The following is a 14308-nucleotide window of genomic DNA, read 5'->3' on the forward strand; positions in this document are numbered from 1 at the left end:
CCCCTCCAATGTTTTTGTTTTGTGTTCACTAAAGCCTTTTCAAATAGTTTACAAGTGGTAGTTTTAGTCAGAATTGCCAAATAACAGTAAAGGATTAGTAGTCAGTATTTTTGAGACGGAAATTCTTTTGTTTTTCTTTTGTAATTTGCCATTCAATGACTTACAGAATCTAAGATGCAGCAAAGCATCTATCCCAGTCAAAAATGAGCAGTAGTTCAGATTGTGTAAAAACTGAAAGGAGTATTGTCCACACCTCTGCATTATGTTACAACAGTGGTTGACTGTGGAGGGCAACACCTTAAGTTTTCCATCACTTTAACTTTCTTAGAGTCGTTTGATTAATGTTAACTAGCACATCTGTGACCTGCAGCCTGTTAAGTCTACTAAATAGCAGGGTCTTGTGTTAAGATCCTAGTCAGAACCTGATGAGTACTCAGTAGTAGAATCCGTTACGCGGGTCCAGGCTATAGTGACCCCACTGCCTTACATTTATTGTGAATAGGATGAGCTTAGGCTGGTTTGGATCCTAGTCCAAACCCATCTGATCTATACCACCAAGAAGCGGTCACTGTACAAAGCCACTGATAGGCAGCCATTGCATTCTTGTCCTACATCTGCATGCATACTGTAAGTGCGTATACGTGTGGCTGCAGGGCGGAATGCCTTGGCCACTTATGATTGGCTTTGTGCTGTGACAGCTTCCTGGTGGGATAGCTCAGAAGGGTATGGACTAGGTTCCAAAAACGCCTGAGCTCATTCCTACTGTCCAAAAATGTAAGATAGTGGGGTCACTTTAACACCTAGACCCACATAATGGATTCCACCATTGAGTACTCTGACTCTTCTGAACGGGGCAAAACATGTCCTTTTTTTTCTTTAAAGCTAAATTTACTTTTTTAAGGAGAATTACTCATATAACCCAGGCAAGAGTTAAAGTATACATATTTGAATTTTTCATTATTATGGATAAACATCTGTCTTTGAAAATTTTGAGCGAACCTTTGGATTCCTGCATGTTATTCCTGGTATGTAAAAACCAAGTCTTGCATGTTTTCGAATAGTAGGCATGTGCCATTTCAGTTTGTTACCCAAGATACAAAATACACATAATTTGTCATGAAGGAAGTCTGCTGGTTTATTGGGTAATGATTCTCATGTCAAAATGAGCATTCAGCTTGTTAGATGTAATCTTAAAACTGAACTCCAGGCAGATCTAAAAGACAGAATTTAATGTTGTTTTGTATACCTTTACATGTTGTACACATTTACATGCCTTTACATGCTGTACACCTTTACATGTTTTCACTTGAATAGGTGCTGAATTGAAATATTCCAGTGAGCGGCATCGGTTCCAACTTTCTGAGGGAATATCCCCTTTCTTTAAGGTTTTCTCTTTTCTTCTGGTCTCTTCAGGACTGGAAATGATCGAAAAACGTTCCCATGGTCATATAGGGAAAAAAAGACCTGACCTGTTGGGTTTTAAAGTAGAACTATAGGCAATTTTTTTTTTTTTTTCATTTTGGATAGAGTAAGGGGTATATATCCCCTTTTGGTTCTTCTTTTTTGTGCATCATTGGGGGATTTACCTTTATTTCCTGGCCAAAACAGAAAGTGAGAGGAAATCCCTGCAAATTAGGGGAATCCCATGGGGACCCCCAGGCCACCAGAACTAGTGTCCCCATTGGACGATTTCCCCTCTTTTCTGTGGAAAACCCAAAATTTGAGAGGGTAAATCTGCCTAATGGGGACACAGACTGCAATAAAAATGGACAGGTGTACTAATTCCTCTCCACTCTATCCAAAACTAAAGAAAACATTTTGCTTGTAGTTATACTTTAAACCATTTTATATTGTGTCCAAAACTAAAAAAAAGTTTGGGGTTTAGATACTTTGATATAGGTGATTGGATCTTTCCATTAAAATTCTATTAATCAGTATCTGCCTTAAAGCTATTTTTAGGGGAAGTCTGATATCTGGTATGCTTATATATAATGTGTTACTAAAACCACAACAGTAAAATCAGTCTGTATATGCAAGTAAAGAATGCTTGTTATACTCATTGTGGAACCTGAGGGGTTAATCCTCTGCATTGTGTAAAAAGGCTGTTTTATCCTGTCTTCTCTGATCCTCCCCTACTTCCACTGTCCCCCAAACCGTTTCCTGATAGAACAGAGCCTGGGGGCAAGTTGTACATGCTCAGTTTGGTGTTAATTGCTAGAGTTTTTTTTTTCTTGGGAGAGTGCATGTGATCAGCACAGTCCAGACAGAGGTTCAGGGGGCCTGTAGCGTCATAGGACAATCAGGGGAGAATGAAAACTCCTACAAGCTTTAACCAGGCACTGATATAAGTCACAAGACTGCTCTAACGCCTGCTGAGAAATGGTATTTAGCAGTTTATATTTACTAAAACAATTGAATGTGCATGTTCTATGTACTGTAGGAGACCAGATATAGTGAATGCAGGGTCCTGGGTTTAGTAACGCTTTAATAGGGAGTGGTTCCATACTAAATAATATATATAGCTTTTACATTTTGCTTAATGGGCTGAGACTTGCTTTCTCCTTGTAATACAGGGGATTTATAGCACCATATGCCAATAAAGGGGGGCATGAAGTGGGCACTTCTGATTTTGCAATGCATGTAAGATATCTGCAGGAATCCAGTTGTGTTTTTATCCAGGAAAACCCCTTTTTAAGAGTTGAAAATTATTTTCCTGCCACATCAGTGACCATAAAGTTGTTTCCTGCTCATGGGCTTCTTTTATAATTATGTATTGATGGTATTTCCACTCTAAAGTGACTTTTAAACCTGGTACACCTTTTGGAAGCTGTGTTTTCAGCGCTTGAATCAATGCTTATGAGATCATGCCCCCAAGCATTTCCTAGAACCCAGCACCTTTCTGGTATTAAAGTGATGTAAGCAGTTTCTTGTAAATTTACAGGCAGCATTCCTGTAAATCAGCGGTCACTAAATGGCGGCCCGCGGTCCATTGGCGGCCCGCGCGATGCTTCCGCCCGGACCGCCACCTGTATTCTGCCCCCTCCTCACTGCGGCTCCCGGCTCACTTGCAGCCGGTGTCCTGTCAGGCCGCGAGCCGCGAGTAGGGGCGTGACGTCACGCGCGCGCCCTGCCCCCTGCTCCTGACTGATAGACATTGCGGTGTCCTGTCGGGCCGCGAGTAGGGGCGTGACGTCACTCGCGCGTCCCGCCCCCTGCTCCTGACTGCGGCTTCCTCTAAGCAGGGCAGCGAACTAGGGTGTGACACTATGTGCACGCCCCGCCCCCCTGTTCGCGGCTTTTGGACAGCTCCTGGCTCCAGGTATGTGGAGCACATTTTTAGAGGGGAATATCTGCATTTAAAAAAAAACCTCTCAAGCTTTAACAAGTGTGCAGACAAGTGGCATATTTTGTTGTGCTCATTAGAGTGCCCCATAAAAGAAACAAAATATGCCCATCAGAGTACTCCCTTGACATAAAATGTGCCCCATATTTTATGCTAAGGGACAAGCTGATGGGCATATTTTATGTTAAGGGGCACGCTAATGGGCATATTTTATGTTGAGCGCAACGCTGATTTACACGTTTTGTTTTGCCCATCAGAATGCCCCCTAACATAAAATGTGCCCATCAGAGTGTACCTTATTTTATGTTAATGGTCACGCTGATGGGAATATTTTATGTTAAGGGGCACTCTGATGTGCATATTTATGCTGTGGTACACACTGATGGGCATATTTTATGTTAAGGGGCACTCTGATGGACATATTTATGCTATGGGGAACTCTAATGGGCATATTTTATGTTAAGAGCAACGCTGATTTACACGTTTTCTTTTGCCCATCAGCGATCCCACCATCATAAAATATGCCCATCAGGGTGCCCCCTAACATAAAATGTGCCCATCAGCATGACCCTTAACATAAAATATGCCCATCAGCGTGCCCCTTATTTTATGTTAAGGGTCACGCTGATGGGCAAATGTTATGCTAAGGGGCACGCTGATGGGCATATTTTATGTTAAGGGTCACGCTGGTGGGCACATTTTGTTCTGCCCATCAGAGTGCCCCTAACATAAAATGTGCCCATCAGCGTGCCCCTTATTTTATGTTAAGGGTCATGCTGATGGGCATATTTTATGTTAAGGGGCATGCTGATGTGCATATTTATGCTGTAGTACACACTGATGGGCATATTTTATGTTAAGGGGCATGCTGATGTGCATATTTATGCTGTGGTACACTCTGATGGACATATTTATGCTATGGGGCACACTGATGGGCATTTTTTATGTTAAGGGGCACTCTAATAGGCATATTTTATGTTAAGAGCAACGCTGATTTACACGTTTTGTTTTGCCCATCAGCGTGCCCCCTAACATAAAATGTGCCCATCAGCGTGCCCCCTAACATAAAATGTGCCCATCAGCGTGCCCCCTAACATAAAATGTGCCCATCAGAGTGCCCCCTAACATAAAATGTGCCCATCAGCGTGCCCCTTATTTTATGTTAAGGGTCACGCTGATGGGCAAATTTTATGCTAAGGGTCACGCTCTCGGACACATTTTATGTTAAGGGGCACTCAAATGGGCATATTTTATGTTAAGAACAACGCTGATGAACACGTTTTGTTTTGCCCATCTTTCTGAGTCATAGCACAGACTTCAGATCCGGACCTCGGCCCAAAGAAAATTTTAGCGACCGGACCTCCTTGAATTTTAATTCATTACCCCTGCTGTAAATCTTGGTTCACTCCAGAAAATGGCCATATCCTACTGTGTAGCTAATTTGGCCTTCTTTGTAATTTGTTAAACTGAGTGTTGGATATAACACCACACGTTTATCACTTCTTACTGAAACATTTTCCTTTTTAAAATATAATAATGTTTAGGGATCTTTAAAAATAAGCACAGATTTCCACTGATTCAAAGTATTGAGAAAAGACTGAAAAAAAGCCCTGAATTTCCAGTGAGCAGATGTTTCTAAAATATATGTCTTGTGTATAACACCTTTTTCTGTGGATTTGATCAGTAGATGACCTAGGAAGCACAATCTGTAAATGTTGCATTCAACTTTCTTTTAGCTTCTTGCGTTCTTTCTCTCTTGCAGAGTTTTATCTTTCAGTCCTCCAGGCAGGACAGGTAGACCAAGGTACTTCTGCCAGCATCTCTTTTATGTACTACTGAGAAAGGCAAAGCAAAATGATGTCTGTGACATTGTTTAGTCCAGACATCTCAGATGAATCCCAAACCTATATAAGTGCCAGCCACACAGCCGTTTAGTGCAATTTTTTATTTTTTTTGTTTTAGTTTTAAGTAGTTCTTCATTAGATTTTGTAGCATTTCATGCTTTCTGTTTATTTTCATCAATGTAATATACATTTTTTTGTTACATAGTTTAGTAGAAACCATCCTTTATATGCTTTTGAATGTATATCAAGCATTTCTTTGTGAAGTTATTCTGGAGAAGGTAAAACTATTTAATAATAATTGGTTTTATTCAGGCAAAAAATTTGGGGGAGCATACCCATGTATTTCCAAAGCTGCTGCAGCTATGAACCAAAAGACATGTATATTAAAAAAGAATAGCGCGCAAATGCAAAAGAGATTACTACCAAATCTGAAGAGAGTCCATAAATAAAAATGGGGGTTTGGTCCCACCATATGGCCATATCGTGCTCAAGCCCACTACTGCGTCAAAGTACCCCATTATCAGTGGGTCCTACACTATCCATGAAAAAGAGATGAATCCAGCCCTTCTAACCCTTGGAGACAACACTCCTTGCTGGGAAAAATGTGCAAATGCACTACAGGGGACTCCTCCTATATCCATTTGATGGTGTCCACCATCAAATGGATATAGGAGGAGTCCCCTGTAGTGCATTTGCACATTTTTCCCAGCAAGGAGTGTTGTCTCCAAGGGTTAGAAGGGCTGGATTCATCTCTTTTTCATGGATAGTGTAGGACCCACTGATAATGGGGTACTTTGACGCAGTAGTGGGCTTGAGCACGATATGGCCATATGGTGGGACCAAACCCCCATTTTTATTTATGGACTCTCTTCAGATTTGGTAGTAATTTCTTTTGCATTTGCGCGCTATTCTTTTTTAATAATAATTGGTTTTATTGACCATTTATTTTATTTATTGGGAGATATTTAGGGTACCAGTGCCACAAAGCCATGAGGTCTTTTTAATACTAAACTGCCATTCTGTAATACTTGGCTGGATATCTGAGGCTTTCCAGCATATTTAATAGGTGCAACTGGCAGGTTAAAATACAGTAGATAGAAGACCGAAAACATCAAACCCCATATCTCTACAACCTAACTCAAGTGGTTTCCTTTTACCTTTGTCCAAAATAAACATTTAGCATGGGTTGCCACTTCAATTCAGGGTGGCAGAAAATTATTTTCGTTATATAAAATAAAATGTCAAATTTACCACCAGAAAGAGAACACTCCAGCAATATTCCAGAAACAAATCCTTAATTTATAGGCATTGTGAAAGAAAGCACAGGGCAGTGAATTCCACATGGCACCCCCTTTTTTTTTTTTCAGCCTTAGACATGAAGCCTTTGAGTAAATCATGGTGGGGTTGCACCTGTAAAAGCCATTGTAATTGGAAGCATAGACCATGTGTCTGCAATTTCTTCAGTGAGCTTATGTGTTTTTTAAAATGTATTAGATATTGCTAATATGCAAATAAAACCCACACCGGGGTTATAAATTATCCATGTATATGGATAAAGTAGTGATCAATTATTTTATTCAGTGCAGCAAAAAATAAGGTACATGGCAGCATCAAAGGTACCAAATACAACCTGTTGGGGGGGGGGGGGGGGGATGTTGGAAGAACGGAAGAATTTTTTTTTCTATTTTGTCACAGTTAAGTTTTTAAAATGCATGTATATTGTTACTATTGTTAGTCTACCCAAACCTAGCATTTGGGTAGACTAACATTTACTTAATGTAAAGACTATGTTCCAGTCATTTCTGAAAAACATTAGTGTAGATATACAGGGCCCATTTACGCCATATTATCTGTGTGTGTTTGTATGTATCATTTTTTTCCTAAAATATGAGTATTCTTTATTCACACTGGCAAATCAGGTTAGTTCCCAAAAAAGAGTGTGTGAAGTTTAACCCCATTTTTATCCAACCAACAGAACCAGACTAGAACAAAAATATTCCCAAGATAGAACCTGATGTCTGACAATGTGGACCCTTTTCAGTTCTTTTCAGATTTTTTTTTTTTTTTTTACACTGAACATTTGATGATAAACCTTTTTAGCAGTTTATCAGCATTTTTTTTCCAAAAAGTATATAGATTGCTTGGATGCAGCATGCATGCCTAAGACTTGTTTTGGGAATGTTCATCAGGAAGTAAAGGTTTGGCCTGGGTTCACCAGGCTAGGTGAGCAGGTAGACTGGAATATCATCACATTTGCTTGACGCTCTCATCAGGCACAGTGTAATGATGTCATGGTAACAACCAGAAAGTAATGTTATACTAATAGAAGCCAGTCGCTATTATATTTTTTAAGTGGTTTTGTGGTCCTGGACTGATCATCAAAGCTGTAACCCCTGTTTTTAATGCCACTGATTGGAAGAGACCATATGCTTATAATATGTGTCCTGGACTAGAATGTAGACATCCAAGGTAACCCACAGGTTCTTAAATGGTTGCCTAATGTGCGTTTTAAATTAATGTACTAGGCTTAATACAAGCTGAAGACTATCGTAATAAGCATTTACTTTTTAATAAAGTCTCTAATACTTTCTTGTAACTTTGTATTTTTTTTTCTTTGGTTTTATTTCTTTATTTTTTTATTTTGTGGATCTGGCAAATGAATCTGACATAGTATTTAACCATTTCCTTACATTACTATCCCTGTGATTCCATAGTTTTGAAAATGGACAGATGTCTGTAAAAGTCTTATCAATTTGGCCTCATCTCAATCTATTTGCAGACTTCATTTTGTTTTCTTTCTCTGATTCTTTTCATTTGAATCATCCAAGTAGTTTTTATCATGCTGTTTACCTTGTGAATGTGTTGCCTATCCTTTCACCCAAAACCTTTTATCCAAGCCTTGTGAAGCCAATAGTATTAGGTAATGTGCATTTTGCAGATCCTTGTGTTTTCACTATAGTCTAGCCTAGGATAGATTACGCTGTCACATTGACACTGAATGATAACTTCATGTTCCAACATACCAAAACCATCTACCTAATGTTTATTGAAGAAGACCAGCATTTTGTGGCCACTGGAAATTATGCTTCAATGGTAACCCAGTCCTGTACATAAGTGTATGCCTGTTTTAGTTTTATAAAAGGTAAAATAATCACTCACCCTTATATTTTGAGAGTTTTTGTTGTGCAGCATGTAAAATTTTTGGCAATCCAAGCTATGGGGTATTTTTGAGAACAAGACAGGGAGCAAAAGAGCTAAACCCCACTTTCTTTGCACAGGCTTGAGATTGAAGGGGAATTTATACTTTTCCACTTAATGCCTTAGTCGTGAATTCAAGCCCTGAATTCCTCCGGCTTTCAGCCTAAATGTTCAAGACTTCCATAGGGCTAATTTTATGCTGGTGCTTTTAGTGCAGGTTCACATTTATGCGATGCAGAAACTGTGCGAATATACAGCATGTTCCCGCATCGCATCTGCAGCACAGGCAGTTCACACTGCCATATGCGATACACTGGGGGTGTCAAATCAAAGTTAACGACATCCCCAGATCAGATCGCATATCGCAGTGCGATCTGAGGGTTCGCACAGAATCGGATGGCACTAGTGTGAACCACCATGCGATCCGATTCTGCTGCGGACCAAAAAAAGGGTCCTGTGCGTTTTCAGTGCGATTGCGGTGCAAATTCAGCCATACAAGCTGTATGGCTGAATTTGCACCGCACAGACATCACATGTAATTTTAGGAGCAGTGCGCTCCGAATTACATGCGATCTCTGTGATAAACCGGCACTCAGTGTCTGTATAACTGCTGGCAGTCTGCTTCACTTTCAGATGTTTTACTAGTAGGGGTGTCCACTAGGGGGGTCAAAGTCCCTGAACTGTACCTGCAATGTTTGATTTTGTGGGAAGTGCAAAGTAAATGGTTGGCTGGGCACAGATGTCCACTTAGCCTAATACCATAGACCTTAGGCTAGGGAATATACAGTATCTCACAAAAGTGAGTACACCCCTCACATTTTTGTAATTATCTTTTTATATCTTTTCATGTGACAACACTGAAGAAATTACACTTTGCTACAATGTAAAGTAGTGTGTGTACAGCTTGTATACCAGTGTAAATTTGCCCCCTCAAAAGTGTAAACTTGTCCCCTCAAAATAACTCAGCACACAGCCATTAATGTCTAAACCACTGGCAACAAAAGTGAGTACACTTCTAAGTGAAAATGTTCAAATTGGGCCCAATTAGCCATTTTCCCTTCCCGGTGTCATGTAACTCGTTAGTGTTACAAGGACTCATGTGTGAATGGGGAGCAGGTGTGTGAAATTTGGTGTTTTTGCTCTCACACTGGTTACTGGAAGTTCAACATGGCCCCTCATGGCAAGGAACTCTCAGAGGATCTGAAAAAAAGAATGATTGCTCTACATAAAGGTGGCCTAGGCTATAAGATTCCCAAGACCCTGAAACTGGGCTGCAGCACAGTGGCCAAGACCATACAGCTGTTTAACAGGACAGGTCCCACTCCCGCACACTGGATCAAATTGGTCTGCATAGCTGTCATCCAAGAAGGAAGCCTCTTCTAAAGATGATGCACAATAAAGCCCATAAAAAGTTTGCTAAAGAGAAGCAGACTAAGGACACAGATTACTTGAACCATGTCCTGTGGTCTGATGAGACCAAAAAAAACTCTTTTGGTTCAGATGCTGTCAAGCGTGTGTGGCGGCAACCAGGTGAGGCATACGAAGACAAGTGTGTCTTGCCTACAGTCAAGCATGGTGGTGGGAGTGTCATAGTCTTGGGCTTGGGCTGCATAAGTGTTGCCAGCACTGGGGAGCTGCAGTTCATTGAGGGAACCATGAATTCCAACATGTACTGTACATCCACCAGCTTCATGAGGTCATTCTGGAGGAGTGGAAGAGGACTCCAGTGGCAACCTATAAAGGTCTGGTGAACTCCATGCCCAAGAGGGTGAAGAGTGCTGGAAAATAATGGTGGCCACACAAAATATTGACACTTTGGGCCAATATGGACGTTTTTACCTAGGGGTGTACTCACTTTTGCCAGCGGTTTAGACATGGCTGTGTGTTATTTTGAGGGGACATCAAATTTACACTGTTATACAAGCTGTACACTCACTACTTTACATTGTAGCAAAGTGTAATTTCTTCAGTGTTGTCACATGAAAAAATATAATAAAATATTTACAAACATGTGAAGGGTGTACTCACTTTTGTGAGATTTTATAAATGCAGTGGATTGCCTAAAGGCTAAAGAGAAAGGTCTTATTTATATATCCACAAGGAAAACTTATAACAGAAGTAGGATGAGAATTGAGGCTTGACTGACTACATGCTTGTTACTGGTCAGTGGCATCAGTAGTGATGCCTTGGTATGTATGATAGCCTTAAAATGTGTCCATTTAGAAAAAAAGCCAGCAAAGCCAATTCTCATTTTTATCTTTGAAGATGCACTTTAAAAGAGAAAAAAAGGGCAGTACCCAAATCATGCTTGCCCTCAGTGGCTTATCTCAGTAAATCGTGTTAAGCACTTCCACAATCAAGCTTTTTTTTTTTTTGATCTGGCTTTTTGGGAAGGTAGTCTTGTCTTGGCTTTCTTCCATTTAAAAAAAACATTTGCGGACTATAAGGAGTTGAGGGTATTTTGAAGCCATAGTTAAAGATGTGATGTTCATATACCTACATTAACCAATCGGAAATCATTATTTTGCTATAGTACACAGCCAAAGTCTGATTCATAATTGGTTGTACTCTTTGTCGGAGCATCGCTTGAAAACATTTAAAAAAGCCAGTGAATCCCGAAAACATTAAGGGGGGAAAAAAAGGAAGTAGCACCACTGGTTTCAATTTGTCTAGGGCAGTGATGGCGAACCTTGGCAGCCCAGATGTTTTGGAACTACATTTCCCTTGATGCTCATGCACTCTGCAGTGTAGTTGAGCATCATGGGAAATGTAGTTCCAAAACATCTGGGTTGCCAAGGTTCGCCATTACTGGTCTAGGGTAAGGTAGAATATATGTAAATACATTGATAATGGAAAAGAGTATAAGTGCCCAAAACGCTTGTATACTTGGTATGCAAATAATCACGGAACTGTATTGATTTGAATAGAGTTGCTTTATGAGGCTAATAATTGCATATTCACTAATTGGTAAAGAGCAATTCTCTAACTTATAGAATAACATTCACCAAGCAGTCAGTGTGAGATATTCAGTATAACACATAATACTGGGAATGTAAGTGTATTTTCTATTATACAAAATCCCAGTGTAAACTATTGCACAGTCCATGTCGTTACAATGTGCATATTCAGCCTTCCTTAAGTGCAAGGTGTTTGTAATTGTACAGCAGTCATTTAAATGCAACAGTCTTACTTCTACTCAGCTTACTTGGCTTTAAGGGTTGGATGTTATCACACAATCATTATTCATCATCATTGACCATGTTTAGTTAATGTCACATACCATTTACGCAGCACTAATCTCAGTTCCTGGTTTGAGAACATTCCTGTCTCGTGGGCCTGTGTGTCCTTGTCTGGGCTTCCCACACACTCTATAGATGTCTTCGGACATGACATCTTGTAGAGACCAAAGGTACCCACAAGTGCTTGACCTAGGATATTAAACCTGGGGCACATTGGGTTTATCTGATAAATTTACATTCTTTTACTGATTCAGACTTTGTGGATTTTTTAAAACTTATCAGGTGCTCTTAATTATTCACAAATATGTTTTAGTAAAATCTGGAAATAAAGTAAATCTTCTTAAAGGAACAATGGATACATTTTGCAGTGGAATTGTTCCAGTTTATGTATAGCAAAAGTTCCCCTAAGAGTCGGTTCACACTGGGGCGACACGACTCCTTACTACTTCGGGGGCGACTTGTGCATTACCATGCACCACGACTTCGGAGCAACTTGCCGGGACTTCACATAATGGAAGTCTATGCAAGTCGCTCCGAGGTCACCCCGAAGTAGTACAGGACCTTTTTTCTAAGTCGGAGCGACTTGTGTCGCTCCTATTAGAACTGGTCCTGTAGCGGTCAATGGACCGCGAGGGAGCGCGACTTGTAAGGCTGACAAGTCGCGGCAATGTGAACCGGCTCTAAAAGCTTTCAAAAAAATAATTTATTTATTTTTAGAAATTAGAAATTTTTATTTGTTACATTTGATTATCATTTTAATTTATATTGTAGGCCCTTACCTTGCAGACTAATTACAGGTAAACTGGTTTACTGTTCATGTTAACACATTCAAATCATTGTGTCCTTATTTTATAACTCAAATAATTCTGTCTTTAACAGATTTTACATTCTTAGTCTTTTTTTTTCTATGCAGGCGTAATTCTTTCGCAGTAACTAGCAAATCCGTGCTAAAAATAAATGTATTCTGGTTATGTTGGTTTGTCCTTGTTCTTATATTTTTTCATAATATTTTCAGAGCTTAAAAAAAAATCTCTGTTCATTAAATATGAAACCACCATCGTTATCAGACAAAAGACATTGCGATTACAGCTAATTGCAGGCTTGTCTGACTAGTAACCTCCAGCTGCTGCCTAAGAACCACATAAAGCTCAGCCAGTTGTCACTTAAAAAGAGCAAATTTGTTCGGGAGCTCAGGAAAAAAATTAGGATTTGAAATTAGTGTAACCTCTACCTGGCAGATATAGGTGGTTGTTCACATTAGAGCACCTCATGGGCCTTCTCATAATCATGTTAATGTTCAGATTGACATTTCATGCGTCTTTCTGTCTTTGTGTTCTTTCTAATCTTTAATCCTTATTAATCCATTCCATGCAAAGTGGGAAACCCCCAGCAACTTCTGTGACCTTTTTATCAAGTAAACTGTGGTCATGGTCACTCAATCAAGAGAAAACATTAATCTGATTTCTCCTTTCTTCTTTTTATTCTGCACACAGGCTGGATTAGCAGGTGCTCCGGCTCGGGCTGTGTCTGCTGTAAAGAACATGAACCTTCCTGAAATTCCAAGAAACATTAACATTGGTGACATCAGTATAAAAGTGCCAAACTTGCCTTCTTTTAAATAGCATTCTACTGCCTCCCCCCACACACAATTGATGCTCAGATAAGTTTACCAAATTTCAGTACATTTTCTATTAAGTGAAGGAACTGCTTGGGTTGTTTGTGCTAATCTGCAATGTTGGATGTAAGCATTGCCTTTTACTTACCAATGCTACAGAAGAAAAACGCTAGCTGAAGCGTAATTCCAAAATTGCATCCAAGCTCCTTTTTTTAAGGCATGTTATGTGTCTTGGCTGCTGCATTGTCAGAGAAAGTATTAAAAAATGTAAAAAAAATCTTGAATTTTCAGTGTTGCTACCTTTTTGTATGTTCCTAAAATATATTAAAAACTGCTTGGTAGTGGCAGCCATTTTGTAAGTTGAATCAGTAGAAACGGAGTAGGCATGAAGGGGCTTATTTATGGATATTGGTAATGATTTTGTGTTTATTTTCTATTGTAACTTTTGCATTTGCCACAGAAGAAATTTACAAAGTTTACCTCACAGTGCCTCGCGCTACACTAACGTCACCACTTTCTGGCAATTTTCTAAAATATACATTGGTTTACCTTACAAAATGACTGTCTCCACTGTGTGCGGCTGATGGGTAATCTTGATTTCTGTAATTAATTCCATAACGTTCATTCCTGTGTGTTCCTTTCCTCATACTTTAAGATTATTTATGTCTATATTTTGTAGAATGCATGTTAGTCTCACTACATTATTTTTCATTACATTTTAAGTGTAAATTAAATGGGTTTGATTAATTATGTCTGGGGAAAAAAAGTGTCTGATTATGTTATCAGTGGGATTTTTTAGATCTTGGCTTATAAAAATAATTATTTTAACACTGTAATAAAATTGCTGAGGTTTAATGTTCTGGTTTCATGTGTTAGATGTAATGTAAAATAAATATTTTATGAATGGTGTACTTGTTTCGTTTTTTTTTTTTTTTTTTTTTTTTTACTAACCAGCCCTGCCTTAAAAGGGAAAGAGGGGAACCGGTCAACTCAGTAATGTGTTCTTTTGTCAACAAATTGGAGTACATTAAATGGCATATTATTTTATAATACTATTTTAAAAGAGGAA

At 39.3% G+C, this 14308-nt stretch overlaps 1 protein-coding gene across 2 annotated transcripts in view; it reads left to right on the forward strand.

Moving 5' to 3' along the window:
• The window catches only part of AP3S1 (adaptor related protein complex 3 subunit sigma 1), a 120407-nt gene extending 106544 nt beyond the window's left edge, over nt 1–13863 (forward strand). Inside the window, exons 6-7 of one of the 2 annotated variants that reach the window (XM_082243018.1) lie at nt 5106–5147; nt 13118–13221. In XM_082243018.1, coding sequence (XP_082099144.1) covers nt 5106–5141 — 36 coding nt within the window. In that variant the 3' untranslated portion in view covers nt 5142–5147; nt 13118–13221. Of the gene's footprint in view, nt 1–5105; nt 5148–13117 lie in introns of both variants that reach the window. The other variant, XM_082243017.1, reaches the window with a different exon arrangement.
• The last annotated feature ends 445 nt before the right edge of the window (nt 13864–14308 follow it).

This window comes from Pelophylax lessonae (assembly GCF_965119305.1).
Source record: "Pelophylax lessonae genome assembly, chromosome: 1".
Taxonomy (NCBI): Eukaryota; Metazoa; Chordata; class Amphibia; order Anura; family Ranidae; genus Pelophylax; species Pelophylax lessonae.